The 22612-nt window shown below is 41.6% G+C and overlaps 1 protein-coding gene across 5 annotated transcripts; it reads left to right on the forward strand.

Annotated features, from left to right (window-relative positions):
• The first annotated feature begins 1957 nt into the window (after positions 1-1957).
• Positions 1958-20444, forward strand: LOC139580918 (adenylosuccinate lyase-like). Of its 5 annotated transcripts, none has more exons than XM_071410096.1 (11): positions 1958-1978; positions 5669-5872; positions 6004-6048; positions 6206-6285; positions 9928-10146; positions 10294-10384; positions 11982-12051; positions 12430-12668; positions 17200-17289; positions 19714-19890; positions 20165-20444. In XM_071410096.1, the coding sequence occupies exons 2-11, from the start codon at positions 5708-5710 to the stop codon at positions 20249-20251; spliced, it is 1263 nt and encodes a 420-aa protein (XP_071266197.1). In that variant the 5' UTR covers positions 1958-1978; positions 5669-5707; the 3' UTR covers positions 20252-20444. The 5 variants fall into 5 exon arrangements, 4 of the variants coding, with proteins under 4 accessions (XP_071266197.1, XP_071266171.1, XP_071266179.1 ...); XM_071410070.1 differs by lacking the exon at positions 1958-1978 and adding an exon at positions 2377-2624; XR_011676125.1 differs by lacking the exons at positions 1958-1978; positions 20165-20444 and adding exons at positions 2394-2624; positions 19441-19584 and having other exon boundaries at positions 19714-19834.
• The last annotated feature ends 2168 nt before the right edge of the window (positions 20445-22612 follow it).

Raw genomic sequence — 22612 nt, forward strand, 5'->3', positions numbered from 1 at the left:
TATTTAGGTATTCCACGTTGGTCTATATAATTACTCTGGCTGCTTCGGTGCTATTTGTGACGGTAGCTGTGATGGTAGTTGCAATGTAAAACTGATTTATAGCTCAAATATGCACATTTTTCGAACAAAACATAGATTTATTGTGTAACATGTTATAAGACTGTCATCTGATGAAGTTGTTTCTTGGTTAGTTTGGTTGGTTCTTGGTTAGTTAGGTTGGTTTTGTGCATGCTACCTGTGCTGTGAAAGAAATGTCTGTGCTTTTTTGTATTTGGTGGTGAGCTAACATAAATATACGTGGTGTTTTCGCTGTAAAACATAAAAAAAATCGGACATGTTGACTGGATTCACAAGATGTTTATCTTTCATTTGCTGTATTGGACTTGTTAATGTGTGAAAGTTAAATATTTCTAAAAAATATTTTTTGAATTTCGCGCTCTGCCTTTTCAGTGGAATGTGGGAGGAGTTCCGCTAGCGGAACGCTGGGGCTAGACAGGTTTTAAAGGAAGAATGTGCATTTCCCAATTTGGTACTCATCCGCTGTGTGTGCCAGTCTTTACAATTGGCTGTCTGTTCAGCATCCCAAAGAGACCATCCCTAGGAGTGTTGAGTACTTCATCTTAAACTGTTTTTCGATTTCCCCAAAACGGCGCGAGGCGTACAACGCAGTGTATACCACCATTAATTGTGGCCAGAAACCCCTGCAGATCACCAAAGTGTGTTCCACACGTTGGCTATCGATTGAGCCTGCGGTAACTCGTATATTGAGCCAGTGGGAAGAACTGAAACTCTTTGAGTTGACCAAGGCCAGTGAGCGTTGCTACATGGCTGATGTGCTACACGCCATGTACATGGACAAGACCAACTATGTCTACCTGACATTCTTGAAATCAATCCTGTCCGACGTACAAGTTGCAGTGAAGTCATTTGAGGGAGAGCAAACAGATCCTGTCAAGCTTTTGGACAATCTGGTACACCTCTTAACATCAATTTGCAGCAAAGTAGTCAACACTATGGCAAAAATTGATGTCCTGAAGGATGCCATTGATGGACATCTCAGTCCATCACCATACCTTCGGTACCTTTTCGAGAGCACGGTGTACCAACTCAGTCTTGCGCCAGAGGACAAAATGGTCATTCGGAGACAGTGCATCAACTACATTGTTGCTTTAAGCAAGGAGCTGCAAGCAAGGCTCCCAGACAACCTTGAAGCCCTGCGAAACACGGCCTTGTTCAGTGTTAAGGAAACGCTAAAGCACAATAAAGGTACCACTGCAATTATTAAAGTAGCTGAGCTACTGGGATACCAGCCCCAAACAATTGATAAAAATTGTTTCCCAATGGAGAAATTCCATCTGTTTAGTTGGGACTCAACTGAAAATAGTCAGGTTTTGGAGTGAAGTCAATAACTACATGGACTCTTCCGGGTCAAATCCATTTGAAGAACTGTGCAACGCTGCTCTCGCTGCCCTCTCCTTGCCACACTCAAATGCGGAGGTTGAACGGCTGTTCCGCCAAATGAGTGTGGTCAAGTCAAAGTTAAGAAATAGAATGTCATTGCACACTCTCAACTCCATACTCCTGGTGCGGTATGGACTGAAGCTGGCTGGTGATACCTGTTACCAGCATAAACTACCAAGTGAAGTTCTGCAGCAGTTTGGCACCACAGCAGCATACAGCTTTAAGGCCGCTCCATCCTCTACTGCTGGTTTCAGCTCCATGACAATGCAGCTGGACAGTGAAGATGAAGAGGATTTCCTTGCCAACCTATGATTCATCATATTTACAGAACGTATTCAAGGAGTGGACTTTCTGGAACTGGCGGAGACACACAGCTGATGGTGGCAGTGTGTACTGCAGTGTGTGCAAAAACAGTGGCAATATCTGGAGGAAACCATTGAGCAGCTAGCCAGCCAAGCAGCACAACAACCTGGAGAGAGCTGGAGAGAGATGCCTAGCGCATACATCATTATTTGAGGTAAGTTGCTTGATCAATAAGATAGCATATATACCTTGTTATTAGCCTGTACCTATAATTGTTGAGCAGTTAGGTAGCATGTTAACTAACTACCAATACACTGCTTAAAACTATAATTGTTCAGAATGTGTAGGTTTAGTAGTTAAAAAGAAAATAAATAAAATGTAATTATTCAATAATGTGTAATTGGTCAATAATTCAATGTGTTTTAAAAATTAAAATGTGATCATATAAAATGTGTTGTGTTTATATTACTATTACAAATATATGATAATAAACAAACAAACAAATCTAAACTAACAAATGTCAAATCATATTTTTTGCCGAGGTGGCCAGTCAATTTGAGTAACGTTATTGTGTATTCTACGTAATGACACAGTTTTACGTAATTACGTAATGACATCACAACGTAATTTAGCAACTTTTAGCAACAAATCGACCTGCCTCTAGCGATTCCCCTGAAAATTTGTTGGCAACACTGGACGCATGCTGGTGATAAGCGCGTTTAGTTATGGACGAATTTAGTAAGTATCGTTCGCCGCTGGTGTCTCGATATGCCAGCAAGGAAATGGCCTACAACTTCAGTGACAGGAAGAAATTCACAACGTGGAGAAAACTGTGGATCTACCTGGCCAAAGCGGAAAAGGTGTTAGGTATTTTTAGTAACTTAGCTAGCCATCATGGATGAACATGTATGCATGCCCTCGTCTGTATTTCAGTAGCTAACGTTAGCTAACTATAGTTTTCCAAATATATTTTGAAGTCTATTGTAAAAGTTGCGACTTTGAGAGACTTCAAGTTCCCTGCTCTAAATATGAGGACCTTACAGTAAATGAACAGGTTCAGAATATGTTTGCCTTCCAAGAGAGAAGATGCGAACCATAGTAGGCAGCAGTTAAACAAGCTAGTTTAGCTAGTAGGATGTAGTGTCTTGTGATAGTCATTGCATGGTTGTGGATTAGGGCTGTAACAATGCATGTAGTTATTCCTCAACAGTACCCAGTTGTTGGCCTATGTCAGGGAAATGACTGGTCAGGTTGGTAAAGTAAGTTATACTAGTCCAGTGTTAACCAATCCTGGTCCTCGAGTACCCCTGGACAAGCACACCTAATTCAACTAATCATCAAGCCCTCAATGAGTTGAATGAGGTGTGTTTGTCAAGGGCTACAACAAAAGTGTGTACTGTTGGGGGTACTCGAGGACCAGGATTGGGAAACACTGCACTAGTCAATCAACCCTGTAGTAGTCCTTCAGATTTAACGTTATCCCCTTCAATGAATCTAGCCTCTCTAACTTAATGTCTGGGTTCCATATATTTTTCAGCCTTGTGACCACACTTCAAATTCCAATATTCCACTGCTGTTGGGCTAAACTATTTGGAAACTGGATATATGTCTAGTTAGTCCACATGAGTAAAAGTGCAGACTTTGAAACCTAAATAAGTGTTGCACAGCAAAGACCTTTAAGAGAAAAACACTAGGCAATTTTTTTAATCTAACCTTTTTTTACTAGGCAAGTCAATTAAATACAAATTCTTATTTACAATGACAACCTACTCCGACCAAACCCGGAGGACGCTAGGCCAGTTGTGCGCCACCCTATAGGACTCCCAATCACGGCCGGATGTGAGCAATTTTTTTGTTGATTAGCTTAAAGACAAAAATGACTTCCACAACCCTTCTAATTTACAGGGAAGCTGTGTGTGTGTAATTAACGTTACTATCAGACCCTCTGTCAAATGCATCAGCTCATCTGATCTGTTAGTGGAGGGGAAATGGACTACACAAAGGTAAGGATATAGGCAGGGATGGCCAAAAATGACAAAATACAGATACATTGATCTTTATGATATTTTGTATCAAAATAAACTACTAAATATGTGTGCAAATAAACACTACATGGCCAAAAGTATGTGGACACCCCTTCCGATTAATGGATTCGCTATTTCAGCCACACAGTTTCTGACAGGTATAAAATCGAGCACACAGAGATGCAATCTCCATAGACAAATATTGGCAGTAGAATGGCCCATACTGTAGAGTTCATTGACTTTCAACTTCATAGGATGCCACCTTTCCAACAAGTCAGTTTGTCAAATTTCTGCCCTGGTCAAGTGTTTTTGGTTACTACATGATTCCGTATGTGTTATTTCATAGTTTTGATGTCTTCACTATTATTCTACAGTGTAAAAGTAAAGAAAATCTCTTGAATGAGTAGGTGTCAACTTTTTGACTGATTGTACATTTATATTTAATTCATTTAGCAGATGCTTTTATCACACCATAGTGCTATCATTCTGATACCAATGTAGGGTGAAAGGGGAGCCACAATGTGAACCAAACCACTATACAAAATTATATAGTAAACTATTTTGAAAATACAAAGTACATTGGAGTTAGTTCAGCCCAATGTAATTCAAAATACTCTGAAGTAATTAAAATACATATTTTTAATACATATAACATAAATTGGGTTAGAGCATTGGGCCAGTATTGAATCCCCGAGCTGAAAAGGTCTGTCGTTCTGCCCCTGAGCAAGGCACTTAACCCACTGTTTCCCGGGCGCCGAAGATGTTGATGTCGATTTAAGGCAGCCCCCCGCACCGCTCTGATTCAGAGGGGTTTGGTTAAATGCGGAAGACACATTTCAGTTGAATACATTCAGTTGGACAACTGACTAGGTATTCCCCTTTCCCTAAATACTGGTCATCTCTGCCTATGGAGACTTTTACCAGCTCAGCTGACACGCACGCACAGGGCCATGGAAATCTCTCTTCTCGCACTCGCTAGTTGATACTTTAAACTTGTGCCCTTATGAAAATGAATGTACATTGTGTTCCCATACAAAACGTTGTTTCGTCAGATGTCAAGTAGCAAGTTGGGCTACAGTGTCTTTCTGTTGGTGGGGTTGTCTAAAATAGCCAGGCCAAAATGTCAGGGTAATAGGACACCCCCTGAGTTAGCCTCTTTACTCTCTTCACTCCCGTCTCCTTGGCCCTAAGTAACCCTTCTATGTTTGCAGATATGTAAGTTGTATACAATATGGTGGAAACTCCAGCACTGCCTGTAGCCTACCTATCCAGAGCCAAGTAAAAAACATTGATGTGTTACTTACGGCTAAGGGGAGGGGTAGGGAGGGAGTTGAGACGCTGCCCAGTAATGTCACTCGCTATTCTCATAAACACAGGGCCAACCTCCTGATCTCCTACTCAAACACCACATTCTATTTTTCAATGGTTTTAAATAGACCTACCGTGATGAAGATTGTGCCTGAATAGTTTTCCTAATTACTGTGTGAGATATGGAGCAAAACAACAACCCATCTAGCTATCTGTTTGAAAGTGATTGGAAAATGTTGACCCACTCTCTGAACCGTTCCATTGACCCAATTGGCTTACTTTTTATTCCATAGGAGCCTACAATGTGCAACTACTACAAGCTGCAATGCTGCAACGATGTTTCGGCTTAATAAAAGCCAGGGAACACTTGATAAAGTAGCTAGCGCTTACTCTGAGATATGCATCCAGTGTATCAGCTACAATGACTGGCTGCAGTGCTTTCCCTACACCCCTAGGTTACCATCTCTAACTGTCTCTGCTCCTCTTGCCCCCCCCCCCCCCCCCCGCTGACCTCCAGGATCTTGGTCTGCTCCTTCTAACTCTCTCTCCTCTTCTTATCCTCCCTTCTCCAGGCTCTTGGCCTGCCCGTCACCGATGCCCAGGTGACCGAGATGGAAAGCCACGCTGAGGACATCGACTTTGCCATGGCGGCGGAGGAGGAGAGCAAGCTGAGGCACGATGTCATGGCCCACGTGCACACCTTTGCCCACTGCTGCCCCACCGCTGCTCCCATCATCCACCTGGGCGCCACTTCCTGTTACGTGGGAGACAACACGGTAAGAGAAGCCCGAGGACCACGTTATTTTAGGATGAGTGTGCTTAATGGTCATGTTTGTTTCTCATGGGTATATGTACACCTGAGATTTTTATGCATAATGACTGATATACCTGCTGTTTTTTCTCCCAGGATTTGATCTTGCTTCGTGACGGTTTTGACATTCTCCTGCCGAAGGTAAATTAGAGTTGTTATAGACCAGGAAGGATTAATACTACTACCCCCAGGGCAGCACTAGATACTGATAGTATAGTGTAAAGTTATGTGTAACTTTTGTTGAAAATGTCTGAGAAAGTCAATCAAGTAAACTAAAAACAATATTCTGTCTCTATAGTTGGCCAGAGTGATCGACAGACTATCAAACTTTGCTGAAAAATACGCTGGTCTCCCCACCCTGGGTTTCACACATTACCAGTAAGTATGAACACCTCAGGAGGTTCGAACTTCTATATTAGTCCATGAGCGTGACCCTCAAATTTGGGCTGTCGGGCTGACGATGTCTCAGTGATTTTCCTCAAGGTTAGTGTCTCTAGAGTTGGAAAATGTGTGATAGCAGTGCAGCAATGGTAGTGTTCTCTGTGTTATCACTCTTTATTTCATCCCTCCATCCCATTTATTTTCCCCATAGGGATTTTACCCTATGACAAACAATGTCAGTTTTGAACAAGGTATTGCTCACGTATAGCCTTTACTCGTATATCATTGGAAAGCTTAGCTTCACAGCTATCCATCAGACATATTTTCGGAATGTTCAGGTCAACAGAACTTTGACTTTTGACCCCTAGGGTACATATAATAATTACCTGTGTAAGTCACTTAAAGGAAACCCTGACACATTTTAATCTTTGTTTGACAAGTGGTTCTGAAAGGTCATGAATTTACCTTTCAAATTATATATAATGTAACCAACTTTTGAAAGCACCAGCTACAACTATAGTAAAAAAAAAAAAAGCCCATATTGTGCCATTGACATTAGAATGTTGGAAGCTTAGCCACAGAATTCCTGATGATGGAGGCACCACATTTCACACACACTGCTAGAACAGGCTTTTAAAAAGATTTGTAGATATATAGGGCCATCACAGGATTCACGTATTAACTCCACAGAAACCTTTTTCCTATATGGCTGCCAAACAACTCAATAGGGTCTTATTGTATCAACTTCACACGATCATACCTGTATGAAATGTAACCGTAGCATGCCCAATAATATCATAGAATGCTCATAGTCATGTAGAATACACAACCAAATGAGCCAGCTGTGCAGATATAAAGATTATTCACAGAACTGTAAGAATGTGCCTAAAAATCTGTCTGAATTGCTGATTTCTGAAGATGGCATGATCAATTGCAATATTTTCTCTTCAAACATGTAAAATGGATATGTACAAGTGAAGAGTCATGGATGTGAGCTGATTAAAATTCTATATAATGTTATCCTATTAACTGTTGGGAGTACCCTTTCAGAACCACTTGTCAAACAAAGATAAAAATGTATCAGGGTTTCCTTTTTTAGCAATTTATTCAGGTAATTATGATATGTACCCTAGAAGTCAAAGGTCAAGGTTATGTTGACCTGAAAATAAAAAATGTTTTGACTGATTGGTATCTGTGAATCTAAGATTTCCAGTGATATATAATTAAAGGGTATACGTGAGCATATAACTTGTTGCATACTGACACATTTCTAATTCTAGTGACATAGACTTGGGTATACGTGAGCATATAACTTGTTGCATACTGACACATTTCTAATTCTAGTGACATAGACTTGAGTGAGCCCGACCAATCCCCCCCTGGCTCATGGACTATATGTGCCATTGTGGATACAGGTGAAGCCGGAAGTTTACATACACTTTAGGTTGGAGTCATTAAAGCTAATTTTTCAAACACTCCACAAATTTCTTGTTAATGAACTATACTTTTGGCAAGTCGGTTAGGACATCTACTTTGTGCATGACACAAGTAATTTTTCCAACAATTGTTTACAGACAGATTATTTCACTTATAGTTCACTGCATCACAATTCCAGTGGAGTTTACATACACTAAGTTGACTGTGCCTTTAAACAGCTTGGAAAATTCCAGAAAATTATGTAATGGCTTTAGAAGCTTCTGATAGGCTAATTGACATCTTTTGGGTCAACTGGAGGTGTACCTGTGGATGTATTTCAAGGCCTACCTTCAAACGCAGTGCTTCTTTGCTTGACATCATGGGAAAATAAATCAGCCAAGACCTCAGAAAATAAATTGTAGACCTCCACAAGTCTGGTTCATCCTTGGGAGCAATTTCCAAACGCCTGAAGATAACACGTTCATCTGTACAAACAATAGGACGCAAGTATAAACACCATGGGACCACGCAGCCGTCAATACCTCTCAGGAAGGATATGCGTTCTTTCTCCTAGAGATGAATGTACTTTGGTGCGAAAAGTGCAAATCAATCCCAGAACAACAGCAAAGGACCTTGTGAAGATGCTGGAGGAAACATGTACAAAGTATCTATATCCACAGTAAAACGAGTCCTATATCAACATAACCTGAAAGGCTGCTCAGCAAGGAAAAAGCCACTGCCCCAAAACAGCCAGACTATGGTTTGCAACTGCACATGGGGACAAAGATCATACTTAGAACTGTAGAACTGTTTGGCCATAATGACCATCGTTATGTTTGGAGGAAAAAGGGGGATACTTGCAAGATGAACACCATCCCAATCGTGAAGCACGGGGGTGGCAGCCTCATGTTTTGCAGGTGCTTTGCTGCAAGAAGGACTGGTGCACTTCACAAAATAGATGGCATCTTGAGGAAAATTTATGTGGATATATTGAAGCAACATCTCAAGACCTCAGTAAGGAAGTTAAAGCTTGGTCGCAAATGGGTCTTCCAAATGGACAATGACCCCAAGCATACTTGTGGCAAAATGGCTTAAGGACAAGAAAGTCAAGGTATTGGAGTGGCCATCACAAAGCTCTGACCTCAATACTATAGAAAAGTTGTGGGTAGAACTGAAAAGGCATGTGTGAGCAAGGAGGCCTACAAACATGACTCTGTCAGGAGGAATGGGCCAAAATTCAGCCAACTTATTGTGGGATGCTTGTGGAAGGCTACCCAAAACATTTGACCCAAGTTAAACAATTTAAAGGCAATGCTACCAAATATTAATTGAGTGTATGTAAACTTCTGACCCACTGGGAATGTGATGAAAGAAATAAAAGCTGAAATAAATCATTCTCTACTATTATTCTGACATTTCACATTAAAATAAAGTGGGGATCCTAACTGACCTAAGACTGGGAATTTTTACGAGGGTAACATTTTTAGAATTGTGAAACTGAGTTTAAATGTATTTGGCTATGGTGTATGTAAACTTCTGACTTCAACTGTATATCCCATTTGTATATGAACACTCATGTTCCTGTTAGCAGTTGATGTTATTCTTCAATAACACAAACCCCAAAGCAAATCAGGGAGAGAAAAATGTATTTATTTGAAAAAGACAAATCATAGCTGTTATGCTGGGAGGTAGATGTTCATTCCCCCTGTCCTCAACTTTTCTCCACAGAACAAAGGAACACGATGCCATTTATAACCCCCCCCACCCTAGCCTGGGGTTGACCAATCAGAAGTCCTTGCAGTACAACTGGGCCAATGGCCAAATAACAAGTATCCTGCTCCAGACTCAATGTACAAATCAATGAAAACGTGGCACACGTAGCTCTGAGTCTGACATTCCATAGATTCTGAACAGCTGTTGAACTGAAGACCAATTATTTCCATTGACAATTCCCTTTTGACCATTGGTACTTTTTAGTTCTCCTGTCCTCTCATCCTGTACGTTGTGTATCTTTGAAATATTCTTATATTCCTCTAGGATTAAAGTGATATATTCAGTGCTTCTGAGTCCACTTTATTCTCTGGCTTAGTTCTCAGTCTTCATCTTTCTGTTTTTATTTGAATCTTTATTTTTTTCCCCCCACATTTTATTTGACCTTTTCTCACCTTTTCTGTATTTTTTTTCTCCTCCACCTCTCTGTCTCTCGCTCTCTCTCTCTACCAGGCCGGCCCAGTTGACCACAGTGGGTAAGAGAACATGTCTGTGGCTCCAGGACCTGGCCATGGACATGCGGAACCTTCAGCGTGCCCGCGAAGACCTGCGTTTCCGGGGGGTGAAGGGTACTACGGGCACCCAGGCCAGCTTCCTGCAGCTCTTCCAGGGGGACCATGATAAGGTGGAGGATCTGGACAGAATGGTCACAGAGATGGCAGGCTTCAAAAAGTGAGTTCAATTTATACTTTTATGTCAACAGTCTCTTGACTTTCCTATCTACCACAAGTTTTGTAATTGGAGCCTAGTACAAACAGATCCCTCATAACTTTTTTTTTTAGGTTTATGTTCTCCAATCCTGTTAATTTTTCCTCCCAGGGCCTACATGGTGACCGGACAGACGTACAGTCGTAAGGTGGACATCGACTCCCTCTCTCACCTAGCCAGCATGGGAGCCACCATCCACAAGGTCGAGATGAGATTTTACTTTAGTGGAAATCAGTTTGTCATCCTTACAGCCCAAAGTCACAAGTCTATATACAGAGAAACAATGACTCCTGGTGGTCTTTAACCTCTCTAGGGTACGCGGGACGGTAGCGTCCCACCTCTTCAACAGCCAGTGAAACTGCAGGGCGCCAAATTCAAAACAACAGAAATCCCATAATTAAAATTCCTCAAACATACATGTATTTTACACCATTTTAAAGATACACTTGTTGTAAATCCAGCCACAGTGTCTGATTTCAAAAAGCTTTACGACGAAAGCAAACCAAACGATTATGTTAGGTGAGTGCCTATTCACAGAATAACACAGCCATTTTTCCAGCCAAAGAGTGGCTTCACAAAAAGCAGAAATATAAATAAAATGAATCACTAATCTTTGGTGATCTTCATCAGATGACACTCATAGGACTTCATGTTACACAATACATGTATGTTTTGTTCGGTAAAGTTCATATTTATATCCAAAAATCTGAGTTTACATTGGCGTGTTACGTTCAGTAGTTCCAAAACATCCGGTGATTTTGCAGAGAGCCACATCAATTTACAGAAATACTCATTATAAATGTTGATGAAAATACAAGTGTTATGCATGGAATTTTAGATGCACTTCTCCTTAATGCAACCGCTGTGTCAGATTTCAAAAAAGCTTTACGGAAAAAGCAAACCATGCAATAATCTGAGGTCGGCGCTCGGAGCCCAATCAAGACAAAAATATATCCGCCATATTGTGCAGTCAACAGAAGTCAGAAATAACATAAACATTCACTTACCTTTGATCTTCATCAGAATGGACTCCCAGGAATCACAGTTCCACAAATGTTTGTTTTGTTCAATAATGTCCATAATTTATGTCCAAATTCCTCCTTGTTGTTCTAGCGTTCAGTACACTTTCCAAACTCACGACGCGCGGGCAAGTCCAGCGGAAACTACGGACGAAAAGTTAAAGTTATATTACAGTCCGTAAAAACATGACAAACGAAGTATTGAATCAATCTTTAGGATGTTTTTAACATAATTCTTCAATAATGTTCCAACCGGAGAATTCCTTTGTCTTCAGAAGTGCGATGGAACAGAGCTCGCTCTCACATGAACGCGCATGGTCAGCGCATGTTCAGCTCATGGTAGACCTAACGCAATCCCCCCTCATTCGGCCCCACTTCACAGTAGAAGCATCAGACAAGGTTCTAAAGACTGTTGACACCTACTGGAAGCCTTAGGAAGTGCAACATTACCAATATCCCACTGTATCTTCAATAGGAGCTGAGTTGAAAATCGACCAACCTCAGATTTCCCACTTCCTGGTTGGATTTTTTCTCCGGTTTTTGCCTGCCATATGAGTTCTGTTATACTCACAGACATCATTCAAACAGTTTTAGAAACTTCAGAGGGTTTTCTATCCAAAATATACTAATAATATGCATATTCTAGCTTTTATGGCAGAGTAGCAGGCAGTTTACTCTGGGCACGCTTTTCGTCCGGACGTGAAAATACTGCCCCCTACCCCAAAGAAGTTAACAGTAGTGGAATGACCCACAGGTAATAAATTATACTCTCCTTCTCAGATCTGCACTGACATCCGCCTGCTGGCTAACCTTAAAGAGATTGAGGAGCCTTTTGAGAAGGAGCAGATCGGTGAGTTATAAGAAGGAAATTGGTCCACTTCCTACCCAGGTATAGGGGAATCTAATCCCAAAACTAGGTTGAATCTCAATTCCTCGCGTCCTCTCCTTGCATCTTTCTCAAAGCGGATTGGAGCAAAAGATCAGAAGATCCTTCCCCTTTGATCTTCTGCTCCAATGTGCTTTGACAAGGAGCTGTGGAGGAAGGATGTGAGGAATCAATAATATACAATTGAGTTTCGGCCCTAGATTTCACTTTGATTAAGGCACCAACCAGTAAAATCATCCTGATGGCTCTGAGTAAACAGCTAGTTTAAGATCTTTCCTAAATGCCAACCCATTGTTACTTGTCTGGGTCCCACTGACAGTCTCTCCCCCTCTCCCCCACCAGGCTCCAGTGCCATGGCCTACAAGAGGAACCCAATGCGTTGTGAGCGTTGCTGTAGTCTGGCCCGCCACCTGATAGCGCTGCTTGCTGACCCCCTCCAGACCGCCTCTGTCCAGTGGCTGGAAAGAACACTAGATGACAGTGCCAACAGGAGAATCTCTCTCCCTGAGTCTTTCCTTACCGCTGACATCATCCTCAGCACCCTGCAGAACATCACTGAAGGCCTGGTGGTCTACCCCAAGGTAGATTCATTGAGGTTTATTAGATAAGTAGAAGTAGTAAGCTTCTCCAGACAGAAATTGAGGATAAAAACACAATAAACCCGGAGGCTTTTTTCCATTGTCCTCATAAGGTATTATCACCACCGTTTTAAACCTTGTCATTTCATGAGTAATGCACACAACTGCATCTCTGCACACAGAGGAACAACATTCAACTCACACTGTCTTGCAGGCCATCAGACTGTTAGCAGCCTCTGTGTTTGTGATGGCTGTTTGCCAACATACAGACATTGGCTACTTTAATAAATTGATCACTAGTCACTTTAATAATGCCACTTCAATAATGTTTACATATATTGCATTACTCATCTCATATGTATATACTGTGTTTTATTCCATCTATGCATCTTGCCTATGCCGCTCTGTCATTGCTCATCCATATATTTATATATTCTTATTCCATCCCTTTACTTAGATTGTGTGTATTAGGTAGATATTGCTGCACTGTCAGAACTAGAAGCACAAGCTTTTCGCTACACTCACATTAACATCTGCTAACCGTGTGTATGTGACCAATAAAATGTGATTTGATGTTATGTATGGGTGTAACAGTACACACATTCGTACCCGAACCATTCGGACAGGGACCTCTGTTTGGTCAGCACTGTGAGTGAATATAGCACACACAGTTGAAGTTTACATACACTTAGGTTGGAGTCAATAAAACTCGCTTTTCAATCACTCCCCAAATTTCTTGTTAACAAACTATAGATTTGGCAAGTCGGTTAGGACATCTACTTTGTGCATGACACAAGTAATTTTTCCAACAATTGTTTACAGACAGATTATTTCACTTAATTCACTGTATCGCAATTCCAGTGGGTCAGAAGTTTACATGCACTAAGTTCACTGTGCCTTTAAACAGCTTGGAAAATTCCAGAAAATAATGTCATGGCTTTAGAAGCTTCTGATAGGCTAATTGACATAATGAGTCAATTGGAGGTGTACCTGTGGATGTATTTCATGGCCTACCTTCAAACTCAGTGCCTTTTTTGTTTGACATCATGGGAAAATCAAAAGAAATCAGCCAAGACCTCAGAAAGAAAATTGTAGACCTCCACAAGACTGGTTCATCCTTGGGAGCAGTTTCCAAATGCCTGAAGGTACCACATTCATCTGTACAAACAATAAGACGCAAGTATAAACACCATGGGACACGCAGCCGTCATACCGCTCAGGAAGGACACGCGTTCTGTCTCCTAGAGATGAACGTATTTTGTTGCAAAAAGTGCAAATCACTCCCAGAACAACAGCAAAGGACCTTGTGAAGAGTCCTATATCGACATAACCTGAAAGGCCGCTCAGCAAGGAAGAAGCCTCTGCTCCAAAACCGCCATTAAAAAAGCCAGACTACGGTTTGCAACTACATATGGACAAAGATCGTACTTTTTGGAGAAATGTCCTCTGGTCTGATGAAACAAAAATAGAACTGTTTGGCCATAATGGCCATCGTTATGTTTGGAGGAAAAAGGGGAGGCTTGCAAGCCAAAGAACACCATCCCAACCGTGAAGCACAGGGGTGGCAGCATCATGTTGTGGGGGTGCTTTGCTGCAGGAGGGATTGGTGCACTTCACAAAATAGATGGCATCATGAAGCAGAAAAATTATGTGGATATATTGAAGCAACATCTCAAGACATCAGTCAGGAAGTTAAATCCTGGTCGCAAATGGGTCTTCCAAATTGTCAATGACCCCAAGCATACTTCCAAAGTTGTGGCAAAATGGCTTAAGGACAACAAAGTCAATGTATTGGAGTGGCGTCACAATGCCCTGACCTCAATCCTATAGGAAATTTGTGGGCAGAACTGAAAAAGCGTGTGTGCGAGCCAGGAGGCCTACAATCCTGACTCTGTTACACCAGCTCTGTCAGGAGGAATGGGCCAAAATTCACCCAACTTATTGTGGGAAGCTTGTGGAAGGCTACCTGAAATGTTTGACCCAAGTTAAACAATTTAAAGGCAATACACTCAATTGGTATTTGGTAGCATGTAAACTTCTGACCCACTGGGAATGTGATGAAAGAAATGAAAGCTGAAGTAAATCATTCTCTACTATTATTCTGACATTTCACATTCTTAAAATAAAGTGGTGTGATCCTAACTGCCCTAAGACAGGGACATTTTTACTAGGATTAAATGTCAGGAATTGTGAAACTGATTTTAAATGTATTTGCCTAAGGTGTATGTAAACTTCTGACTTCAACTGTGTGTATATCTATCTCAGAATGGGAGGATCCTCCATCATTGTTTAAATCTCCAGTTAGGGAACATTTCGGTTTCCTAGTAGAAGCAAAAATGTATTGAACTTTATTAGAGCATTAATTTGCCCAAGATGATAAGATATGAAGAAAATGGCCAAGTCCATTAGTGTATTCCTTCAACTTTCTGAAGAGGCAATGGCGCGGGATGCCCCTGTCTGTGTATAGCTGTACACGATGATGCTAATGACAGCTGTCTTCTGGTAGTCTTTCCCCAAAACCTTCTCAATGAAATGTTAACTACAAAGTAAAGTATTCAGACCCTTTGACTTTTTCCTTATTTTGTTATGTTACAGCCTAAATCAATTTTAGAATAAATTATAATTAACATCTACACGCAATACCCCATAATGACAAAGCGAAAACAGGTTTTTAGAAATGTTTGCAAATTTATAAAAAATAAGAAAACACCTTATTTACACAAGTATTCAGACCCTTTGCTATTGAATTCAGGTGTATCCTGTTTCCATTGATCATCCTTGAAATGTTGCTACAACTTGATTGGGGTCCATCTGTGGTAAATGCAATTGATTGAACATGATTTGGAAAGGCACACACCTGTCAATACAAGGTCCCATAGTTGACGGTGCATGTCAGAGAACCAAGCCATGAGGTCGAAGGAATTGTGTCGAGCCACAGATCTGGGGAAGGGTACCAAAACATTTCTGCAGCACTGAAGGTCTCCAAGAACACAGTGGCCTCCATCATTCTTAAATTTAAGAAATTTGGCCAAACTGAGAATTTGGGGGAGAAGGGCCTTGGTCAGGGAGGTGACCAAGAACCCGATGGTCACTCTGACAGAGCTCTAGAGTTCCTGTGTGGAGATGGTAGAACCTTCCAGAAGGACAATCTTCTCTGAAGCACTCCACCAATCAGGCCTTTATGGTAGAGTGGCCAGACGGAAGCCACTCCTCAGTAAAAAAGGCACATGACAGTCAGCTTGGAGTTTGCCAAAAGGCACCTAAAGAGAGAAACAAGATTCTCTGGTCTGATGAAACCAAGACTGAACTCTGCCCTGAATGCCAAGCGTCATGTCTGGAGGAAACCTGACACCATCCCTACGGTGAAGCATGATGGTGGCAGAATCATGCCGTGGGGATGTTTTTCCACGGCAGGGACTGGGAGACTAGTCAGGATCGAGGGAAAGATGGAGCAAAGTACAGAGCGATCCTTGATGAAAGCCTGCTCCGGAGCTCAGACTGGGGCAAAGATTCACATTCCAACAGGGCAACGACCCTAAGCACACAGCCAAGACAACGCAGGAGTGGTTTTGGGAGTCTCTGAATGTCCTTGAGGGGCCCAGCCAGAGCCCGAACTTAAACCTGATCGAACATCTCTGGAGAGACTCTCTCCATCCAACCTGATAGAGCTTGAGATGATATGCAGAAAAGAATGGGAGAAACTCCCCAAATACAGGTGTGCCAAGCTTGTAGCGTCATACCCAAGAAGACTTGAGGCTTTAATCGCTGCCAAAGGTGCTTCAACAAAGTACTGAGTAAAGGGTTTGAATAATTATATTAATTTAATATTTCAGTAAAAAAAGTAAAATATAAATTAGCTAACATTTATAAACCAGTTTTTTTCTTTGTCATTATAGGTTATTGTGTGTTTGATTTGATGAATAAAAAAAAGTAAATTTTTTTTTACAATACGGCTGTAACCTAACAAAATGTGCAAAAAGTCAAGGCGTCTGAATACTTTCCGAAGTCACTGTTTACCTGGCAGAAGGATCTCATGATTATTTGCATCAATCCAGCAGTGATTTGTTCAGCAAACTCTGCAATCACATGTGCTACAGAAACACTGTTAACCAAGCAAGGCTCTTGCAGGAGTGCGCCTAAATGAAAGGGTATCTACACCCAAAGATTAAATGTATTTGGTTTTTGCCAGACCAATGTCTGGTGCATTGTTGTTTTTCTTTTAAAGTGATTTTGACAGTGGAAAACAGGGGCAAAACTATTTTTATTGGGCCCTACATTATATGGCTCATGATCTGTTCCTGGGTTAGTTTGACATATTTTGCCAAATCTAAAATTAACTACAGTAACTGTTGCCTTTTTAAAATGTTCCTGCTGTACCGAAACTAAACTAAACCAGGACCCCAAAACCGCAATACGTACCGAACCCTGGGTTTGGTGAACCGTTACACTCCTAATGTTATGTATCCCTTTCTCATCATAATTTTCATCTATCTTTCCCTCTCGCTTTCTCCCATCCTCTCTCGCTCTCTCTCAGGTGATAGAGAGACACATCCATCATGAGCTTCCCTTCATGGCTACAGAGAACATCATCATGGCTATGGTGAAGGCTGGCGGCAACAGACAGGTACACACCCTTCTAGTACCGCATGACGCCACACAACTTTTTAGAACAGAACATATTTCTCAGACTCCACGTTGCATAATTAGTCCTGGATTGTATACCTTTCCGTTACTCTTTTTCCTAGCTTCACTTGAGTCCAGTGCATCTCTTCCTCCATCAGTTTAAAATATAATTTAGCTGTGATGGTGAGTAGGGATGCAGAGCCTGATGAGTCTTCTGTTACGTGTGCATTTTATACATCGGCGCAGCGAGCGAAGTCGATACATTGCGTCTTTTTCATCGCCCGGTATAACCAAGAGCACCTGCCAGTCTGAGTAGGCTTTTCAGCTGCAAGTTTGCTGTCACGCAGCCTCTGAGTGACATAGAGGAACAAGGAAGCACCGTTTTGCGACAGGCATGCTTGCAGCTTTACAGGAAGGAAAATAGCTTGTCTATAGCTTAAAAGGTGAATAAAATATGACCCATATTACTGGAGCTACCCTTTTCTTCAGGCGTGATTTCGCGCACGTTTTAGATAATGTCACAATGTTCCGTCCCTTTTTAAACTAATCCCGGGTTGCTAATTATTAGTTTGATAACATGACATGACTGATAACATGACCTGGCTGAACAACATTGTTAACTAGCTAGCTAACAACCTGGTAACTTGACAGTAGGTCTAGACAAATTTGATTGGCACGAGCAGAAAGGAAAAGGGGTCTGCTACTTATGATATTTGCTTCAAAGGCAAGATTCATACAGGCCTAATGTGAGCGTAAACTATACCAAAAGTCAATCTCTTTCTGGTGCTCCTTAAATTCTGTTTGGCACCTAAGTTGGGAACTGTGTTTGTGAGAGAACTGAAGAGTTAAAGTTTAATACAGTGGTTTCCCCTTACTGCTACAATGACATGCAGATCATTATGCATGTATTTTCCTCCAGCCAAATCAGATAGAACGGCTGATATTTGCAAAGGCCTATGCAGTATTCTATTATACAGTGTGAAGTTAATTCAATATGTCTTGTATTGAGTGTGTAAATATTAGTGATATGTTTTTTGCGTAGCACATGCGCAAAACGTTTAGAAAACGGGAACAAGCGTCCGGAGGGCATACAGGATACTGTATATTGATCAAAAATATAAACCCAACAGGTGTTGGTCCCATCTTTCATGAGCTGAAGTAAAATATCCCAGAAATGTTCCATACGGGTATTTCTCTATACTTTTGTGCACAAATTAGTTTACATCCCTATTTAGTGAGCATTTCTCCATTGCCAAGATAATCCATCCACCGAACAGGTGTGGCATATCAAGAAGCTGATTAAACAGCATGATCCATTCACAGGTGCACCTTGTTCTGCTAGACAATAAAAGACCACTCTAAAATGTGTAGTTTTGTCACACAACACAATGCCACAGATGTCTCAAGTTTTGAAGGAGCGTGCAATTGGCATGCTGACTGCAGGAATGTCCACCAGAGCTGTTGCCAGAGAATTAAATGTTAATTTCTCTACCATAAGCCGCCTCCAACGTCGTTTTAGAGAATTTGGTAGTATGTCCAACAGGCCTCAACCGCAGACCACGTGTAACCACGCCAGCCCAGGATCTCCACATCCGGCTTCACCTGCTGGATCGTCTGGGTTTGGACAACCGAATAATTTCTGTACAAACTGTCAAATACAGTCTCAGGGAAGCTCATCTGCATGCTTGTCGTCCTCACCAGGTTCTTTACCTGACTGCAGTTCGGCGTCGTAACCAACTTCAGTGGGTAAATGCTCACCTTCAATGGCCACTGGCACGCTGGAGAAGTGCGCAATTCACGGATGAATCCCGGTTTCAACTGTACCGGGCAGATGGCGTGTGGGGGATGTCAACGATGCTGATGTCAACGTTGTGAACAGAGTGCCCCATGGTGGCAGTGTGGTTATGGTATGGGCAGGCATAAGCTCCGGACAATGAACACAACTGCATTTTATTGATGTGAATTTAAATGCAGAGATACCGTGATGAGATCCTGAGTCCCATTGTCGTGTCATTCATCCACCGCCATCACCTCATGTTTCAGCATGATAATACACGGCCCCATGTCGCAAGGATCTATACACAATTCCTGGAAGCTGAAAATATCCGTTCTTCCATGGCCTGCATACTCACCAGACATGTCACCCGTTAAGTGTGTTCCAGTTCCTGCCAACATCCAGCAACTTCGTACAGCCATTGAAGAGGAGTGGAACAACGTTCTACGTCCACAATCAACAGCCTGATCAACTCTATGCGAAGGAGATGTCTGCTGCATGAGGCAACTTTTTTTTTTAAAGGTATCTGTAACCAACAGATGCATATCTATATTCCCAGTCAATACCTTTGAAATTGTTGCATGTTGCGTTTTTATATTTTTGTGTAATCACACAGTAACAGTTTCTCTCGTGCCTGTTTTCTTGCTCCAGGACTGCCATGAGAAGATCCGTGTGTTATCCCAGCAGGCTGCAAACGTGGTGAAACAGGAGGGGGGGGACAATGACCTCTTGGCCAGGGTCCAGGCTGACCCCTACTTCGCCCCTATCCTGGGCCATCTTGACAACATCCTGGACCCCAAGACCTTCATCGGCCGCGCCCCCCAACAGGTACTATACAGAACACCCCACTACCCGTTATCTTTGTTTTTCACAACTTGGCCTCAGATTATTGTCAGATCTTTTTAATATACCTTTTGTTAAAAATAAAATAATCTCCAGCACACTGGGGGTCTTGGTACAGATTTCATGGTGGCAAAATATCCATTCAATCTGAGCATCAATATCACTAGTGTGCTCTTTGGTATTTAGTACAGTATACAGATTTTCTCCATGCGCTTATAGTTTTGACGCACCCTAACTCATCATTCTGTCTCCCGCTCAGGTGGCGAGGTTTCTCTCTGAGGAGGTACGCCCTCTGCTGGAACCTTACAAGGCCGAGATTGACGTCAAGATCGAGCTGGAGCTCTAAAACAGGGGACACTGACCTGTAAAACTACTAATTTAACACTTACTTAGTTTTAACCAATTCTGAAATGATGATATTGTTTTGCAGGTCAGGAGTGGCCTTTTCACTAAAACACATACTGTTACACGCCAAAATAAACCTCATGACTGACTAATTGCGTGCTGTATTGTAAGACAATAAAAGACTGAAATCAAAAGTCGGTGAGTTTGTAATGTAATGCTAAACTAGCAGGGTTACAACGTATACATACAGTTGAAGTCGGAAGTTTTCATACACCTTAGCCAAATACATTAAACTCAGTTTTTCACAATTCCTGACATTTAATCCTAGTAAAAATTCCCTGTCTTAGGATCACCACTTTATTTTAAGAATGTGAAATCTCAGAATAATAGAATGATTTATTACAGCTTTTATTTTTTTCATCACATTCCCAGTGGGTCAGAAGTTTACATGCACTCAATTAGTATTTGCTAGCATTGCCTTTAAATTGTTTAACTTGGGTCAAACACTTCAGGTAGCCTTCCACAAGCTTCCCACAATAAGTTGGGTGAATTTTGGCCCATTCCTCCTGACAGAGCTGGTGTAACTGAGTCAGGTTTGTAGACCTCCTTGCTCGCACAAGCTTTTTCAGTTCTGCCCACAAATTTTCTATTGGATTGAGGTCAGAGCTTTGCGATGGCCACTCCAATACCTTGACTTTCTTGTCCTTAAGCCATTTTGCCACAACTTTGGAGTCATTGTCCATTTGGAAGACCCATTTGCGACCAAGCTTTAACTTACTGACTGATGTCTGGAGTTGTTGCTTCAATATATCCACATAATTTTCCTGCCACATGATGCCATCTATTTTGTGAAGTGCACCAGTTCCTCCTGCAGCAAAGCACCCCCACAACATGATGCTGCCGCCCCCGTGCTTCACGGTTGGGATGGTGTTCTTCGGCTTGCAAGCCTCCCCCTTTTTCCTCCAAACATAACGATGGTCATTATGGCCAAACAGTTCTATTTTTGTTTTCATCAGACCAGAGGATATTTCTCCAGAAAGTATGATCTTTGTCCCCATGTGCAGTTGCAAACCGTAGTTTGGCTTTTTTATGGCGGTTTTGGAGCAGGGGCTTCTTCCTTGCTGAGCGGCCTCTCAGGTTATGTCGACTAGGACTCGTTTTACTGTGGCAGTAGATACTTTTGTACCCGTTTCCTCCAGCATCTTCGCATGGTCCTTTGCTGTTGTTCTGGGATTGATTTGCACTTTTCTCACCAAAGTACATTCATGTCTAGGAGACCGAACGCGTCTCCTTCCTGAGCGGCATGACGGCTGCGTGGTACCATGGTGTTCATTCTTGCGTCCTATTTGTACAGATGAATGTGGTAACTTCAAGCGTTTGGAAATTGCTCCCAAGGATGAACCAGACTTGGAGGTCTACAATTATTTTTTTTCAGTTATGGCTGATTTCTTTTGATTTTCCCATGATGACAAGCAAAGAGGCGCTAAGTTTGAAGGTAGGCCTTGAAATACATTCACAGGTACACCTCCAATTGACCCAAATGATGTCAATTAGCCTATCAGAAGCTTTTAAAGCCATGACAATTTTCTGGAATTTTTCAAGCTGTTTAAAGGCACAGTCAACTTAGTGTATGTAAACTTCTGACCGACTGGAATTGTGATACAGTAAATTATAAGTGAAATCTGTCTGTAAACAATTGTTGGAAAAATGACTTGTCATGCACAAAGTAGATATCCTAACTGACTTGCCAAAACTATAGTTTGTTAACAAGAAATGTGTGGAATGGTTGAAAAACTTCAACTGTGTGAAATCTTAAATTTCAGGGCCTACGTCTGAATTCCAGACTGTTCCAACACTATATTTTCCTAAATGAATGTATGATTCACCAAGTAAAACATCAACATGGTGGTTAATGAAATAACTTGTTAGCTATTTGAGGCACAGTAAACCTATGGAGACTAAAGGACCCAGCTTCCTCTTCAAATGGTTGGGGTCAAAGGTCCTTTGTCCCACCAATCTTTATTACAAGAGCGTCATTATAGGAAGCTGATAATATTGGTGCAGTGGGACCATTATTACACTCATTTATTCCTTTGTGTTTGACTTATCAAATGCTGAACAGTAGACACCCTGTTACAGCTTTCAGTCTAGAGAGAAAGAAGAGTATATCAAGTCCTTCTGAAATATTTTTGGTTTCACAATAATTTATGGTAATGTGGTTGTGTGTGTGAGTGAGAGAGAGAGCGAGGCGTGCAGAGGAAGCCCACAGCTTGTACAGTATGTTACTGGGAGGATCTAGTGCAAGCAAGTAGTTGTAAATCAAGACATTGTTGGCCAGACTGTTACCGTAATGTCTTGCATA

Source organism: Salvelinus alpinus, chromosome 1 (assembly GCF_045679555.1).
Source record: "Salvelinus alpinus chromosome 1, SLU_Salpinus.1, whole genome shotgun sequence".
Taxonomy (NCBI): domain Eukaryota; kingdom Metazoa; phylum Chordata; class Actinopteri; order Salmoniformes; family Salmonidae; genus Salvelinus; species Salvelinus alpinus.

Bases quoted from the DNA above. Each gene is read 5' to 3' on its own strand.
- LOC139580918 (XM_071410070.1), top strand. From the start codon at position 2,490: ATGGACGAATTTAGTAAGTATCGTTCGCCGCTGGTGTCTCGATATGCC. The intron at 5,873-6,003 runs GTAAGAGAAGCC...TTTTTCTCCCAG, and splicing joins GTTACGTGGGAGACAACACG to GATTTGATCTTGCTTCGTGA. The intron at 19,891-20,164 runs GTACTATACAGA...TCTCCCGCTCAG, and splicing joins TCGGCCGCGCCCCCCAACAG to GTGGCGAGGTTTCTCTCTGA.